Source organism: Lepisosteus platostomus, chromosome 8 (genome assembly GCF_059453375.1).
Source record: "Lepisosteus platostomus isolate fLepPlt1 chromosome 8, fLepPlt1.hap1, whole genome shotgun sequence".
Classification (NCBI taxonomy): domain Eukaryota; kingdom Metazoa; phylum Chordata; class Actinopteri; order Semionotiformes; family Lepisosteidae; genus Lepisosteus; species Lepisosteus platostomus.
Genome location: NC_142618.1, coordinates 10,213,452 through 10,230,546, shown reverse-complemented (window position 1 = coordinate 10,230,546; position 17,095 = coordinate 10,213,452). Strand labels below are relative to the sequence as shown.

Here is a 17,095-nt window from a genome sequence, read left to right as displayed (position 1 = left end):
GGACGTTATTATCTGGAAATAAGGAAAGAACGTTTTTTAAGAATGTATTTATTTTATAGACCGGCACATAGGAATATTGAAGTAGAACTTGCACACAGCCTGTTATCCTCACCATGTCCTAAATGAATTAATTCAGTACTAATTTTGCCACTTGGTAGAATAAGTTTTAAGTGACTTAGAATAGTATTATATTTAATTATTTAATCATTTACTTTATACATCAGTGAGCTGCATTCCTGGTGGCAGTACGTGTGGTTATGATGTTGGTTTATTAATCGGTTATAAACTCTTTATCATACCAGTCAAAATAGTAATGTCAGAAGTAAGACTAATGTCCAGGTCAGTATTTGCAGAATTTTGATTTAACTGCTACCCTTTGCACAACAATATAAATGCAGGTTTCATACATTACCAATATAAATGTTGTCTTTAATTTTGCTGTAGATTTTAAAATTATTTTTCCCAGAGTCCTGAGAAGTTATCGGATTGTGTTTCTCACAAGATGTACATGTGAAGTAATTAGCTGCTGTGGTCTCAAACTTTGGTTTATGAAGTAAACTCACACACAAGTGTCCCCTGCTCAATCCAACAACGCCACTTATTTTTCACACATGGCTAAACCCAGGTCTTCAACGAAATGTAATTGGCTGTCATAGCACCCTCTTTACTAGTCTTATTTTTCTGTGTTTGCTGAGAAGTACCAAAGTTGTGCCTCACAGTTAAATGTTATTGAGTCATTTAAATGGCCTAACCTCAAAATGGTAACTGCAGACATTGACACAAGGCCTGTGTCAGCAAGGCTGAATTGGTACAGCTCCCTAATACTTATTTTATAATGCAATGGTTCAGATCTTGCATGTGATATTGCACAGAGGGTAGAAATGTGGTGGGTGTACTGTGTACTGCAGTTCAAAGCTCATGCAATGTGGAATAACCATCTGGGACTGCACTCCAGCAAGGGTGTGGAGAGCTGGTGTGCTCCTGTTGCTCAGTGTCTTCCATAGTAACCGGCAGAAAGGATTTGACTTAGCGCATATCCTCCAGGTTTCCCTGCAGGGCATTCCATGCCCTTAACGAGGGCGGTGTGCTGAAGAAAGGGCTGGTAACGCATGCTGCTGTGCATCTGTATTTAAAGGCAAATGATCCTGGCAGAATTCTGGAGCCAGTAGTAGTCTTTGATCAGTGCAATGACCAACTTTAAGTCTCTCTTGGGTTGGATCGTGTCTGCCAGACTGGCAGACAAGCCTTTGCAGTGAGTCTCGTTTACTTCTTGGCTGTAATGGGAGAAGTAGTGCAAGCTCTGTGGGACAGCGTGCGTTTTAAAGGATGTGGCGTGTAATATTTTAGAGGAGGAAGAGACGACCGTGAAACCGAAGCTCGGTGGTGACTGTCTTGGATCCAGAGGAGGAGAGGGAGGAGGAATGAGAGGCAGAGCGACAGAGAATCGGACAAGATGGGGACGCAGGCAGAGAAAGGAAAATGTAGTTTTGATTTGTTTTAGAAAAGTTAAATCTAGATTGAAGACTGAAGTCCTGAGGTCACGCTCTTTGCCAATTCGATATTCATTAGAAAAAGTTTCAGTAGTCTCTCTTTTCTTTAAAAAACTCTTTCAATAGGCTTTAAAATACTGTTTCAAGAAATGAGCTTGAATACCTTAAAAAAAGAGGCTGAACATTTTCACAAGTTCAGCTCATGTTTCATCACGCGCTGCTTCCAGACTTCCTCCATACAACTTCCATAATAAAACCGCCCCTTATCACAGTCTTATTTAGCATCTGAAAATCAGACAAAATAGATTTTCAGGTGTTTATTGGAATTTTATTTAAATAATAAATTATAAGGAAGGTGTGATCTGTACAAAATTCTACCATGTAAAATATCCTCTTCGACATGAAGTGTAGCCTATAGACTAGAATAATTTTATGTAGTAATTATAACAATTTGAAGAGATGAATATGCATTGAGTTATTAAAAGTTCTTCATTCAAATTGAAGTTGTATATTTTCTCCGATTATTAGAAGCCACATTGAGAGCAAAACACATTCCTGTCTCACTTGGTATCTTGCTCATGGGTTTGGTAAAATTAAAGTTTTCAAGTTTTTAACCACTCTATATTGAAAGCTGTCAGGAATCTTGTAGATGTGACTTTTTATTAAAACAAAAGATCCATAGTAACTAATTAAAAGGCTTTGTAGTTACATGAAACAATAACACCGCCCAGTCTTATTTTACTACATTACTTACCTAGAAACTTCTACTTACCAAATCTTGTTTAGTTGGAAAAACAAAGTGGCAAGAATAATTATTCTTAACAGAAGGTCTCCACACCTTTGGAACTCTGTGACTCTGCTGCTATTTGAATCATTTGTACACAGCAGGACCACAGGAAGATTAATTAAGAGCAGCAGTCTGGCATTTTCACAGAAGCCCACTACGATAGCTAGAAAAAAACGACACAGGTACAAGGCGTGGCAGTCATAGTGTCATAATCGCGGCTGCTACCAGTACATTTGCTCTCAGCCAGATGGGAGTGATTTTTACCACAGGGACGCCCGGCCCCTTTGCTCATCAGTTAGCAGCATGGGAGCTGCTGGAAGCCAGTCTTGCTTACTCTGGGCTTCCTGGATGACCACAAGGAAGAACTAATGTCTTGCCTCTACATCTTAACATGGAGACCAAATTTCTCTGTTCTTTTTCTCTCTGGCTTTACGTGACTCTTTTTTGGATACATCTTGTTTTCATTTGAAACCTTCAAAGGTCTCCTGTTGTGATCAGTTTGTACAGTATATATACTTATGTGTGGGTGTGTTAAGAGTAGTGGAGTAGGTACTGTAGAGCTCCTCAATATCGTCTAGGACATACAGACTGCTGTGTGCCTTGAGTCTGCCTTTAGGGATTTATTACATGGGAGCATGTGATGATATTGGGGTACTTTGTGGAAGATATGTAGGGTATCTCTGTTGTATATTGAGTAAATCTGCATAAACCAATTAAGATAAAACCAGCAAATCCAAAACTAATGTTGCTTTTAAACTGAACTTTTATTTAGAGTGATATTAGGAATAGTCAGAGGGCTTAATTTGGAGTTAGCATGTGTTAGCATGGTGTGGTTGATTTTCCCAGGCTACTTTTTTAAAAATTTATGGCATTTTAGTGTTTAATAATCCACTTTGCACTGCTATGAAAAAAAAAACTGCATTTCAGGTTTTGTTCAAAACCTAAATTAGAGACCCGATGCATACTAGTGACTGCTACAGTATTCATAATGGAGTGCACAGACCCTTGTTACAATTGATTTGTCATACCTTCTTAAAATTTGTGCTGCACCATGCATCCTACCCTGTTTCCTCAATAAAGCACATTCATAGAAAGACAACATGAGCAGGGATTCAAGCATGTGAGTAAATATGCTTAACCCGGGTTTCTCTTCACTCATGTGAAGAGAATTTATTCGTGTGACTAACTCCAAAACAGTCATGTCATGTAGTATGTTTATGTAACTACTAATTTTATTGGTATTGTAAAAACTCACTATTCAGGATGTGCATGTTCTAATTATGGAGGGACATTTTCATAACAGACTGGTTCTGAGCCAGGTAGCTGAGCTGTATATATACTGTGTGTATGGTTTTGACTAAACAGCAACGTCCAGGCGTACTATCAACGTGTGGAAGATTGCAGATCAGGTTGGACCTGGTGCTTTTATTGGGTCTGTTCAAAAGAAGCTCTCTGTAAGTTTGTGATTACAGTATATAATCTTTTAAAATGTGACGCTTTGTTTTCTAAACAATACATTTGTAGGGAACAAAACAGCTTGAGTCAAACTGTCACTTTCACTGGCAATTAACACACTCCCTGGTAGAAACTTTAGTAGGGGAAAGTGCTCTAATGAAACTACCTTTTTTTTTTTTCTAGAGCCTTATTGTATTGTAGGTTTCCATTGGGCAGAAGAAACTGAAGGATGGATTGAAAGTTTTGACTATTCTGCAGTCATAGTTTCGAGAGTGATAGCCTGATTACTGGAATGTCCCTGATATTGAATATCATGGATTTTACTTGCGTTCCCTCACTGATCTGTTGTCTAAAACTTGAAATACACTTATCCGTCTCCTCTGTTCTCTCTCTCCTTAAGTATGGTTGAGAGAGAATACACATATTAGAAACTGCACTAAGAAGATTTAATATCTGTACAAACATGGAAGTATCCAATGCTTAAAGTTTTTGATTATACAGTATATGTATGTAATGGTTACAGTAACCTAGTGATCACAGGGCGAACATGCCTATTCCACACAAAGACGGGCATGAACCCAGAATCGAATCCTGGACCTTTAAGTTGGGAGGAAGCAGTGGTTCTGTAGTTCATTAAATCTTGTCATTGTGCTTGTCTTACTGCGTGGAGACAGGCACATTTTAGGTTCAGATTTACACTGCATACTGTACAGTATAAATAAATGATATATTTGTAGACATTATCTGGCTGAGGAATCTTCGGTATAACTTGTTCAAGATTCAGAATGAACTGTTGGGATGATTTAATTTTATAATGCTACTCATCACTGGCTTTCTTAGATTACATTACAGTTGTAGTTCTAATAAAGGGAGAAAAACGCTCTCATATTAGTGTAAGAATATTTCGTATTTTTTGCCCATTGAAATGGATTCCTGTCAAGTATATGGACATTTTGTCAGCCTCCATTCTTGCCATCTTGCCAACATTCTTGCCGAGATTAAACAGCTCTATGAGGACCGCTGCCGTGGTAGAATTATGGCCATCACAGAAGACGGTCACCACCCCGGGCATGAGCTCTTCACCCCACTGGCCTCAGGCAAGAGATATAAGAGCATACGGACACTGACCACTAGATTCTTCAATAGCTTCTACCCACAAGCAGTGAGACTGGCGAACATATTTAGCCATCCCCCTCGGACCACACCTACACCATCACCATCTACCTCTTTATGATTTCTCATCTATTGCACATCTCCAGTCATTGTTTACATATCTGTATTGTTTACATTCAAACTGTCTCCATGTTTACTTGCACATTGTCTATTGGTTTTGTACATTGTCTTGATGCACTGTTTGCACTTTGTCTTGTTTTTTACACTTGTTTTACAATCGAGAGACTTTCTGTAAGTAAGAATTCCATTGTACCAGTACCGGTTACATATGGCAATAAAGTTCAAGTTCAACTGTAGAAGCAGCCATCGGTTTGCTGTCCAAGCTTTTAATCTGCAGGATTCCGGTTTAATGCAGCACAAGAATACAGGTTGAACATGTAAAGCTGAGTAAGTTCTCGCTTTAACACTCTTGAGCATAGCCAGCAGGAGGCAGCTTGACAAAGTGTCTGAGACAGTACATGTTACACTTCAGGGTGAAAAATGTCACTTGGGTGACACACAGGCAGCTGGGTAATCTGTCTCAATGTTCTTCCAATCACTCCTCATTTCTCATCATCTCGTTCTTACTAAGTACGTCCGTGAAATTTCTTCATCTAAGTGTCTGTACCATATGTTTATGTTGTATAAAATTACTAGGTCAGAAAAACCCTGAAAAAAAGTAAGCTACTGTGTAAATAGCAAATAATTTTGTCAGTAAAACATTCATTTAAGGTCAGGTTTAAAAAAATGAAGACCGCTTTAATACATTTTAAACTAAAATAATAACATTCAATAAATGACAGTCAAGAACTAATCAGCTAAATACCTAAAATGGGAAAAGTGTTAATTTTAAAAAATGGCATTTAAAAAGCTCACAGTCAATTGAAGGACCAAACATAGTCCATGTCACACATCTATAAGCCTCGTGACAATAAACAGTCTTCACATTTTACATGAAACTGGCAAATATGTAATTAAAAATGCTTTTCTGTACAACTTCAGTACGTAAACAACTTAAGTTAGTATATCTTTGGGGTTTCAAGTCCTCTGGGTGGGAGTATATACGGAACACCCCCTATTCTTATGGGGAAACAGATTTTAATGATCCATTTTTGAGTTGCATAGAAATTTCCAGGAATCCCTTTGCTATGCAAAGAACCACAGGTATGTACATAATGAGTGTTTTATATGTCATTTGTGTACTGCCCATGTGGTATGTAGCAGCTAAGACAACAGGGATGCAGGCTTATTGACATTTTCTTCTAGAATATGACCTAACTTCAACGTCCCCCTTGGATTGGTCTATTCCTGTGCCATTAGTAAATTGTACTGCTGAGAAGATATTTAGATAGAATGTTGACTAGAGCAGTCTTTAGCTTGAATTTTTTGCAATATTTGTATAAATAGCCCCACGATTTGACGCATTTTTCATTTTTTGTAATATTCATAATAATGCATAACATCATGTAATGTTTTTCTTTTATTTTTTAGGATTGTGTAAAAGTTAAGCAGTGCAAACTTCAACTTAGAAGGGAAAGTGTTTTATATGGCTTGTTGCCATGGTATTTTACTTCTGATAAACTAGGTAAAGTAGAAAATATGCAGTGTAATAAAGCCCGAGGCCTTTTTAACCTTACATTTAGATATGAATACATCTGTACCCATAAAACAGAATCAGCTATATCATGTGGTATCTACAGTACATTTCAAGAAAACTACATTGGGAAGACATATGTGAGGACAAAATGATTAAACTGTGTGCACTTTTTTTTTTTACAGTGCATGTTTTTGGAAATTTTGTATCAGCTGTGTTCAGGTCAGTTGGATGTGCTGGCTACTCTTTCATTTGATGTCTTTGCTTCTGTAAAACTCCTAAAATGTCTCCATACAAGTAGAAGACAAATGAGTAAGCACCAGAGTTAAATGCTGGACGTGAAGTATATTTAAAGCACGGCTTTCACACAGGTGTGGCTCGTACGTTGATTAAACAAATGGCATCCCAGCATTCTTAGGGTCCTGTATAGAAATGCTAGGCAGGCCTTTTTGCTCATGATTATGGCTAGCATGGCTGCAAGAGGATACCTCAATGACTTTCAGGGACAGGGAGACTTGAGGTTTCCTGGGGTACGTTTGGCAGGAACTTCAGTGACCAACATAGCTCAGCTTGATGGTTTTGTGAGCATCAGTGTCTAGGGTGACGTCAACTTGGAACTTCGAGGAAAAGGCATCATTAGCTATTGGCAACAGTGGGCAGAAGTGCGTATTCCAGGATTGCTATATCTATACATTAATTAAAAGTGCAAGGCAAAGCAGAAGAGGAACTGGCAATCCATAAACTGCAAATTTCAGCCTGTGATGTGAGCAGCAGGATGAATCAAAACCAATCTGTCAGAACCCCCCACAGAGCAGGATACCATAGGCATGTTACAGTACGTAAACCACTCATCACTCATCAGTGCACATTTTGCGAATCCAGTGGTAGAGAAATGTGATATAGACAGATGAATCATCCTTCACCATGTTCTCAACGAACGGATAAGTGCAGATGTAGCACCGATCTAAAGAAATCTCCAGCCCTGAGTGTTTGGTTCTACCGGTGAAGTTTTCTGGTGTTTCTGGGGCACATTTTCCAGGTATGATTTGGATATACTCATTTCCTTAGGAGGCCAATATTGATCGCTAATTAATGATACAGAGTGATCACCGTCACCCATGATGCAGCATTTCTTTGTACCCATAAATATGTGAAAATGTTTATTTCATATGCTTTACTGTTTCTGTGTTAAAAATCTGGTACCGTACGTGGCATGTTTTAATTTTTCCTAAGGATTTAAGGAACGAAGGAAGTGCCTGCTTCACAGTAATATATAATACTATAAGTCGGGAGTGACTAACTCATTTGCTGTGGTGATCCAGATACATTGTATAACTTACAGAAAAGCCTTTTGCAGTGTTTTCAGTTTTTATTTTCCCTTGTGCTCAAATTTACTTATGAACTCTGCTTGAGGAACAGATAAAACCAGAGGTCAGGAAATTGGCATGTAAAGGGATTTTTAATGACATGCAGTAAATGTCTAATTAGGTACGAAATTAAGTGATAAAAATTATAAACTATGCTTGACTCTTCTGTAATTCTCTACAACATGCTTCCCGATGAAAGCTGTTTGGCACAGAAAAAAAACATTTAATTTCATTTTGTTTATTTACTGTATTATTTTCAATGGGGCTAGCCTATTGTTTTCACAAAAACTCGCGATCTGTGCCGCTAATAGCATTTTTCACACTTATGAACGTGTAAAGTGAAATACTGTAAAGACGTGGGAAGGTTTTGGCATGTTTCGTGGACTGTCTTGATGGAATCAAGATCTTTTTGTCAGGAAAAGGTCAAACTGCGCAATGAAAATTGGGTTTTGCATTTTGATTTCAGGTTTTCCGATGTTATGGCGCGATTGTTTTCTTTCCTGATTAAACCATACAGCCTTCATACCATCGACATTGATTTTTCAGTGTTTCAGCGGATGGGCGTTGAGGACCGCAGTAAAGTTAGGTTGAAGTTTGATATTCTTAGATGGTCTTAACAAAACCATCTGGAGATGTCAAACTTCATTCATTTTGTTGAGAGTGATTTGTCAATTCTTTCACAAATTACTTTTCTATCTTTTATCTATTAACTTTTAAGATGCAATGTTTCAATACCTGTGTGCGGAAATGACAGTTTTAAAACCACTGATATTTAAAAGATCGCTATTGGATTTTTTTCCAGCATTTGGATCAACAGATTTCTGTGAACATGTCTTTTTTTATGCATGAAGTCAGTTTTTTGTCCCTCCTGTAGCTGGTTAACAACTGAACACTCAAACGCTTGGGTGCTGCTTAAGTGTCAGCAAAGGAAACCAAGGCCAAAGATGACCCTAAATTCTAAGATGTACATATTAAATTATAATACATCTTTAATTCTCCATTTTTTTATATCAATTTTTTTATTAATAAAAATGTAAGTAAGGGCTAGTACTGACATTAAAAAAATAAAGAGTGTAAATGGCGTGCAAATCATAAAACCAAGAGTGTGAGCTACCTCTAGGCTCGCCCGTTCTGACTGGTTGCTCACCCTGGAGAGCACTAACTTTCGGCAGCTCTGTGAAGGGCTAGTGAAATAAGCTGTAGCTTCAGTGACTGTTTTTCTCTGATCAGGCAAAAGCAGCTCACCACATTTTGTAATATTTTGCTAGATCTCCGTGATAAACAGCAGTGGATTTCACTTGTCTTTTGCTGTTGCTTTTTCGCCTAAGCCACCTACCGTTTCTTTGCAACATTTCTACCAAAAAATTAAATTTCTCCCCTTCTCATGACCTTGTTTATTTTTGTCTTTAATAACATTATTAAAAGGCCCTTATTTCTAGGTTTACAAGCATCCCTTTCAGATCATTAAAACTCATTACATACAGTTTTGGTGAAACCAGTGGAGGTTCAGAAGCTGATGTCGCTCTGACGTTTGGAGGAAGGGTGTGTGCAGCTATCAGTGTTTGTTCCAGCATTTTTGTGCAAAGACATGCCCCTGTCAAATTAGTATCTGTAGCATCAAATAAGGGCATAGCATTTGAATAGAGGTGGGGAAGCACACGGGGCACTGTGCGTGCAAGATGATACAATAACCTCACCAAGGATGCCTGCCTGGTGTGTGGGCTATGCAGACTCCGAAAAGGTGTGAATAACCAGACCTGGTCTGCTGGCTGCATGTTTGACACCTCTGCATTAGTCATTCAATCAAGGTTAAACATCCTATGTACTCATTTAGCTCTATGACAATAATAAAAAATTGGTTGAGAAGGAACGTAGCATACCTACAGAGTACCACAGAAGAGTGGTAATGGAAGTGCTCTTTTATTAGATCACCTTTAGGCCGAAATTGTATTAGGATTTTCTTTTCACATACCCATGTTGCTCTCCATGACGGGGAGTACACAGACAGGGAAAGAAGCTTGGGGACAGAGCACACTGTCAGCCATTTATATGGCACTCAGAGTTAAGGGCCTTGCTCTGGGGCCCAACGGAGTAGAATTCCTCTGCTTGCTGTGGGATATGAACCACAGCCATAGGCACAGATACTTAGCTACAGAGCCACCACGTGGAAAACAGTTTTGCTGTTCTTTAAAGGACTGTTCTTGCCTGCAAGCAAAGATATAAGTTAAGTAGTGAAGGTGAGATACCTGACTAACAGAAGCCAGGCAGGTCAGGGTGGGAACGGGAGACCACAGACCAGGATGGGAAACATGGGACAGTCACGCATGTACACTCAGATGACATATACACAAACCCCTCTCCTTCCCTCCAAGTCCCAGGAGTTAACAATGTCCCTGCTTCTTCCCAACTATTCCAGATAGGTTCCCATATATCCCAGCATGCTCTCTTGGGGCAGTCATCACCAGCGGACAGGCAACGGGCCTGATGAGGGCGCTACAGTATGAAGGCCTACATACAACTTTTACACTTCCACAGCTGAAACTCTTTTCTTTTCAGCATAAAATAAACCTTTACTTGTACCTTTGCATACTTAAGAGAGTATGCTTATCATCTCAGCATGTAATGTCTGATCTTCTCTTCAATTCAATTGTAGATTCTTGATAAGACTATTTTCTATTACGTTGTCTTTAAAATATGTATAAGTCTGACTGTTTTACTCTATATTTCCTATGTAATAGTGATTTGCATGGTCACATACACTGTAACCGATCATTTTTAAAATGACACATGAAAAAAGTTAAAATGGGAATAAAAAAGCATTGAATCATAAATGTCGTCTGTAAGGTCACCTGTATTTCAAATCCCTGGGGGTGCTGCTGTTGTATGCTTGCGTTACTTAGATTGCTCCAAATACCCTGCTGCATAAATGGGTGCTCTCTGGGTCATCAGTCTGAAAGAGTTTTTCTCAACTGAATCATCTTGTTCAATAACAAATTAAAAGCTTGGCGTTGGATATCTCTGATCATCACATCCACCGTGATTAGTGTTTTAGTCCATCCTTCTCTGGGAAAGAAAGCTGATTTGGTAGAATTTCAGGACTCCAGACTCACCCAAGAATCAGCAAACTGTATTTAGCATTTTGTTAACTTTGTATTAATTTTACGTAAATTCAGGCTACACTAGCATGAATTTAAAAGCAGTAGGTGATTATTTGTAAAAAAAAAAACAAGCAGTGAATTATTTGATTCCTTTCCATTCATAATTCATACCGTTCGATTTAGTTTTCTTTATGTTGCTGCTGTGATGTTGCCATTCGGCTTCAAGCTACACATACTTTGATTTTCTTTTGGTATTCTTTGTCTTGAATTAAGTAATCATTAGAAGAGTAGTTCAGGTGTGTAGCTGCGTCAGCATGCATAAGCTATAAAGGAACCAGTAACAGGTTTATTCCATGCTGAAAAGAGAAGAAAGGAAGCATGTTTCAGCTATGGAGCCTTCTGAAGAAGGCTCCACAGCCGAAACGTTGTCTCTTTTCGTTACCTTTCACCACCATTAAAAAAGTCATCTTAAACAATCATGTGGCTCGTTGGCCAAATACAATAGTGACGTATGTGTTTATTCTTTTTTTTTTTCCTCAAGCGCAGTGATTTGAGCCCCTGCTTAGCAACAGCTGTTGCTGTTGGAGACCACTAGAACAGCCTGGAGGTGTTTTACTGTCTTTACTGTTTGTCTGCATAGTAAACATCAGTGGATAAATCTGAAACCATTTTTTTTGCCAATGAATGCATCTTAATACTTCGTTTAATGCACCTAAAATGCCATAAAATCGCATACAAAAGAAATGGTCAAAGTTCCTATTTTTTTATATTGAATAATAGCATCTGTGCATATAAATGATTAAAGCATCTACATTTTACGTGCTGCAGTGGTGAGGATTCTAGATTCCAGACCTAAGGGTCACGGGTTTAAATCCCTGGTGTGATGCTGCTGTGTACCTTTCAGCAAGGATCTTTATGCAGACCCTGCTCTATGAATGTTCTCCAGGTCTTCATTACAAATATGTTATAAATAAATATAAGTGGCCATTTCTGGTACAATAAAGAAATATGTTGTAGGATAATAATTTGTATGCAATCTCATGCTGTCAAGCTGGGGAACATTGTCAAGAACAGTGACTTTAAAGGAACATGATGGAATATATGTATACAAAGCACGTGTCCTGAAATAGTGAGACAAGACTACTATGCTTGATATAAAGTACATGAAGTTTATAGTTGTGTATAGATGAAAGCTGTTAGTTTATAAATGTTTACATTTACTTGTATTAAATGTATTTATAGTTAACAAAGCATTTTAGGTTTTTGCATTTTATAGTAGGATTGATTACATGCCTAATCTACTGTGTTGCTGTGTTTGAGGGCAATATAAGACGTGAACATTACTATTACTTTTAATTTCTGGCATTACCATTCAAAATAACCCAGGAGCTCCACTTTTTAACATGTTTATAGCTGGTCATTCAGCCACTTATTTTGAACTATGTAAGGTTAAGTGTTTGATACAGAAAGAAATCGTCATATAAGCAAGACTCCTCTAAGTATTGAACAGATTGACAAGCAAGCAAGTGGACAAAACATGAGCTATATCAATGCCAGTTTATTGAAGTAAATGTTCTTTTTATGATTTTGTTGAATTGGTTTAACTTATTTTCCTTCTTGTTCATCAGCCAAATACTGTTTCTAGTAACAGCTTCCAGGCATGGTAAGGCGTGATACACAGCTGTGCGCAACTGGTTACTGCAGATGGTGAGAAAGTGCTGCATTGCAAACAGCTACAAATGAGAGGAGGCCATTTGGCCCATATAGTCCATATGGTAGTTAATAGCTATTTGATCCACAGATCTCATCCACGAGGCAGCCCATAAGAGCCTGGCGGTACTGGGGTGGTAGACTGCCAGACCTTCTGTAAGTGGTGTTGTGGATCAGTATACGGGATTCTCTTCCTTTTGGATTTTCTGATTCAATTCCCCAGTGAGGTGCCCTGGAACATTGTGCTGTAGAGGTGTTAAACTCGGCTCCTGACTACTTTATCATAAGGATTCTGTGAGTTTTTTAAACTCGCCGTCCTGGATCCATTCCATATTGGGCCTGCACAGTATGGCCGCCCTCATGTTCCTGCTTAATTCAGTTGGTGAAGCAGTATCTCATGTCTCCATCTGATCTGATCTGCAATTTGGTTTCTGGCTTGTGATGACTGCCGCCATTGAAGTGTGTCCTCACCTGTTTCTAAAGCACTCTTTAGGGATCTTTAGGGATTAAATATGTAGCTTAATTTGTTAACAATTAAGCTCTTTTCAGTGATTTTTTTGGGGGTGAAACTGAAGAGTAAAGATATTACTTTTTTTAAATGGAACAGTTAGGCGGATATTTTTCATTTAGTTCATGTATTGTTAATGCCACTATGGGCACATTTTAATAGAGCTTGATTTCTGTCAAATTGAGCCAACTAGATTTCCAGGATCACCATTAAATACAAACAAAATGATTGTTTATCCACCTTTACTGAAGCTTGCAGTACTTGTATTGAACTTTCATTCTGATGCACTTATTACATATTGCACACGTATAAGTTGTCCTCCCGGACAAAATCATGATCCATTTTTCATTTAACTAAAAACCTGGGCACCTTGCACAGTTAAACGCAAAGCTGAAAAGAACTCTTGGAAGTGCGTTTATTCCATTGCCCTCTTCCTGGAACATGAGTAAAATGCAACTGAGAAAAGTTCAGTTCCTTCCCCTTCAGGTGTGCAGGATTGTGTATCCCTAATCACATTATTTATAATTAAAGACCTTTGATAAGTAAAGTTTACTTGAAGGCACAGAAATAGAAAAGAGGGGGAGGGAAGGGAGTGCTAAAGAAGGAAAGGAATTTAGGAGTGACTATCATCTTTTCTAATGCCATTTTGAACGTTAGAAACGTAATAGGAACGTTTATCTGCATTATCAGTTTATTTCTATAAACATTTGATGTGCTAGATTGAACAGATCAGGACTAACACACATGGGTCGATTGTTTACTGCCTGCAGTGCTAGGGTAGGTTTGAGGTCCATTTACCATTAATAAGATGTGACCATTCACTAAAATCAGGAATATGAGACTTCTCCGTTTTCTATATACATATTGGAATTTATAGTTCAAAACAAAAGTTTCTTAACACCGAAAAAGTTGTTTTTGCCGTTTCTTGTTGAATGGAATGTATTCAATTTTAAGCAAAGTGTGTTGAATATAGTGGAAAATTATGACTTGAATGAATTGAATTACGAATTTCTGCTAATAATGTATGACCTGGGAGACATGTATGTGGGCCATATTCAAAGTGTGTTTGAAACTATTTTTGTTGCATTGGGAGGGTGTGGTTTTGAAACATTGGTCATTGCTTACCTAAGGGAGTGGTTGAAGCATAATCCTTCTTTGAGTGATAAGCCCGCAATGTAACATGCCCTCTGATTCTGCATGTTTTCCTCCTTGTTGATCTGAAACAATTTAAATATCGGATCACCATCGACGAGCTAAGTTCAGCTCACTACTGAATGGCCTGTACTGATATTCTTGATAATAAAAAAAAAATATTGTGATTGCTAACTTTTTCTGTTTATTGTGGGTTCAAAACACTGTTAAGCCACAAGTAATTTTTCAGCATGGTATCAACTGCCTTGTGGAATCGAAGCACCTAACCCCACTGAACAATTATAGAAATCAATTAATCATATGCTGTGCTGCAATGGATAAGAACATAAGAAACATTGCAAATGATGGGAGGCCAGTCAGCCTATCTTGTTTGCTTGCTAATAGTTCATTGATCCATTTCTTGATGGATGCCAGGATATCAGCTTCAGAAGTGAGACTGGATCAGAACGGCTGTACATGAGATGAGTTCATTCAGCCTGTTGTGCTCTTAGATGGGCTGGTAGATTGTTCCAAATTTCTAGAATCTTTTGCATGAGCAGGTGCCTCACATTCCATTTTAATGGTTCTTGTTTCACTGATTCTGAAGAAAAATTGATTATTCAATGCCTTTGAGGATTTTGAGTGCTAGGATCAGGTCTTCTCTTAGTCTTCTCTTTTCGAGGTGAAAAGATCCAGTGTTTTAGGTCTGTCAGGAGAGGACTTTCCTTTAAGCCACAGAATGCATCTAGACATCTACTCAGGAAAATTATACACTCTTAAATGATCTTGCCACTTTGTATACTATGATACAGTATGATTTGTATCATCCCTTAATTCAAATTCTACACTTATAATTGTATGATGGTATTTACTAGCAATGTTTGCCATTTTATTGCTTACACATATTGTCTAGAAGATGATAAAGGTATCAGAATAAACATGTGATGTGTAAGTTCATGAAGCTCTGTGTTTACTGTCTTATTTGTACTTTACCACCTACTTACTATATAATAATGTGCACTTGCCTATACTAAATCATCAGCCAGATATTTCCTTGACCTCTTGCATAGTGTTTACTGATCCTACTAGTTTAAAATATTCTGTAAACCTGGCTAGTCTGCTAACTATACCAGAATCTAGATAATTGATATGAATTAAAAAGAGCAGTGATTCAATTACAAATCCTCGTGATGCTCTACTAATTACATCACCCAAATGGGCACATCCATACCATATATGGATTCTCTATTTTTCATCCATTAGCCAGTTTTCAGTCAAAATACATGTATTACCTTGAATGCCCAGTGCCTGCAATTTAAAAATTCCTTATAAAAGATTAAAACCTAAATCGATTCTGTTTTCCATATCCATTCAATTCCATTTTACTTCTAAACTCTTTAATATCTTCTCGGTCTGCTTTCCCACATTTTAAAACCTTTATTTTAGACTTTATTTAGTGTTTCAAAATGTACTTTAAGGAATATCTTGTTCATCTTTGGCCAGATGGAATCTGCATTTGAAAAGGTTGGAATCATTTGCTGTGATTGAGTTTCACCTGCACCTGGGTAAATTTTTCCCAGTCCATGTGAGCAAATTAAAGTCTCCCATGATAACAGTGTCCTTAACACATTGATCCCAATACTCATTTGTTTTACTGCCTCTCAGTATGCATCCCTGATTTAATTAAATAGGAATAATGAAAATAATGAAATTTTCGTTCGTATCTGAATTTGATATTCTGTGATGTACTCCTGAGACTGAACCTTTTCAGTGTTTTTCTAAGTCAAATTCTGAATAGATAGAGACTCTTAATTCACCAGGGTTATCTTCCTGTGCCTGAATGCTCTGTTTGGTATATCATGTTAGACCTGAATTTCCAGCTTCCTCTACTCTTCAGAATGCCATCTACTACTAGCGGCATATTTTGTCACAGTGCCTTTTATCCACATGTAATTATATGCTAATTCTGGGCCTTTAAATTCTTTTCTGTTCCTAATACTCCCGGCATTTAGACATAAGCATTTACTTCTAAATGCCTTTACTTATTTAGTTTTTCTTGAGTTCTTGTTTTGACCATCTCTGTGAATTTCATTTGAAGGTTTTCAGCGAATTCCCCATTCTACAATTCTCATTTAAAAATGATTTTCTTTGTCGATGCTCGCCCCTAGCTGGGATCAGCCCACTGCATTCAGAATCTTCCACAAGATATTTCTTCTGAGGTTCAGCCCTAATTAATTATTGGAGCAGTGAGCAGCATCTGTTCGTCCTGAGTGGAGGATGAATTCCATTTCTTTCCTAACCACTTACTCTGTGAAAGCTAGAAGCATGTGTTACCATACTGCTCCTAATAAACCCTGGCTGGAAGTGCTGCTGTGGCACCATGTGCCTTCTAGTTCTCTTCAATTAGAAAGATGCTGCAGTTTTGTTTGGCTTTCCAATAGGCTGGCCAGTGTTATTTCTGTTCATTCACATTTGAGTGTATTTATTTCTCTTCCTCTGGAGGGTCTTAAGTCCTTGTCTCCCGAAATAGTTTGATAAGAAATGGAAGAAGCTTGACAATGTAAACATTTCAAGAGGAACACATATTTGTCTTGGAAAATTGAGAAGTGCTTGTATTTTTAGTCTCATTTTCTTATCTGCTCGTTCTTTACAGGGGTCTCGGATTTTGTTGTGCGATGTTTCTGATGCATGCTATGATCTTATTTTTCAGGAGTGGGGAAATCATGTTTATTACTACAGTTCACAGATAAGAGGTTTCAACCTGTGCATGACCTCACTATTGGTAAGATTTTTAGATTTTTTT

At 37.9% G+C, this 17,095-nt stretch overlaps 1 protein-coding gene across 1 annotated transcript in view; it reads left to right on the top strand.

Moving 5' to 3' along the window:
- Positions 1–17,095, top strand: part of rab2a (RAB2A, member RAS oncogene family) — a 37,498-nt gene that overhangs the window by 1,318 nt on the left and 19,085 nt on the right. The window contains exon 2 of the mRNA XM_088642370.1: positions 17,003–17,074. Coding sequence (XP_088498496.1) covers positions 17,003–17,074 — 72 coding nt within the window. The remainder of the gene's footprint in view (positions 1–17,002; positions 17,075–17,095) is intronic.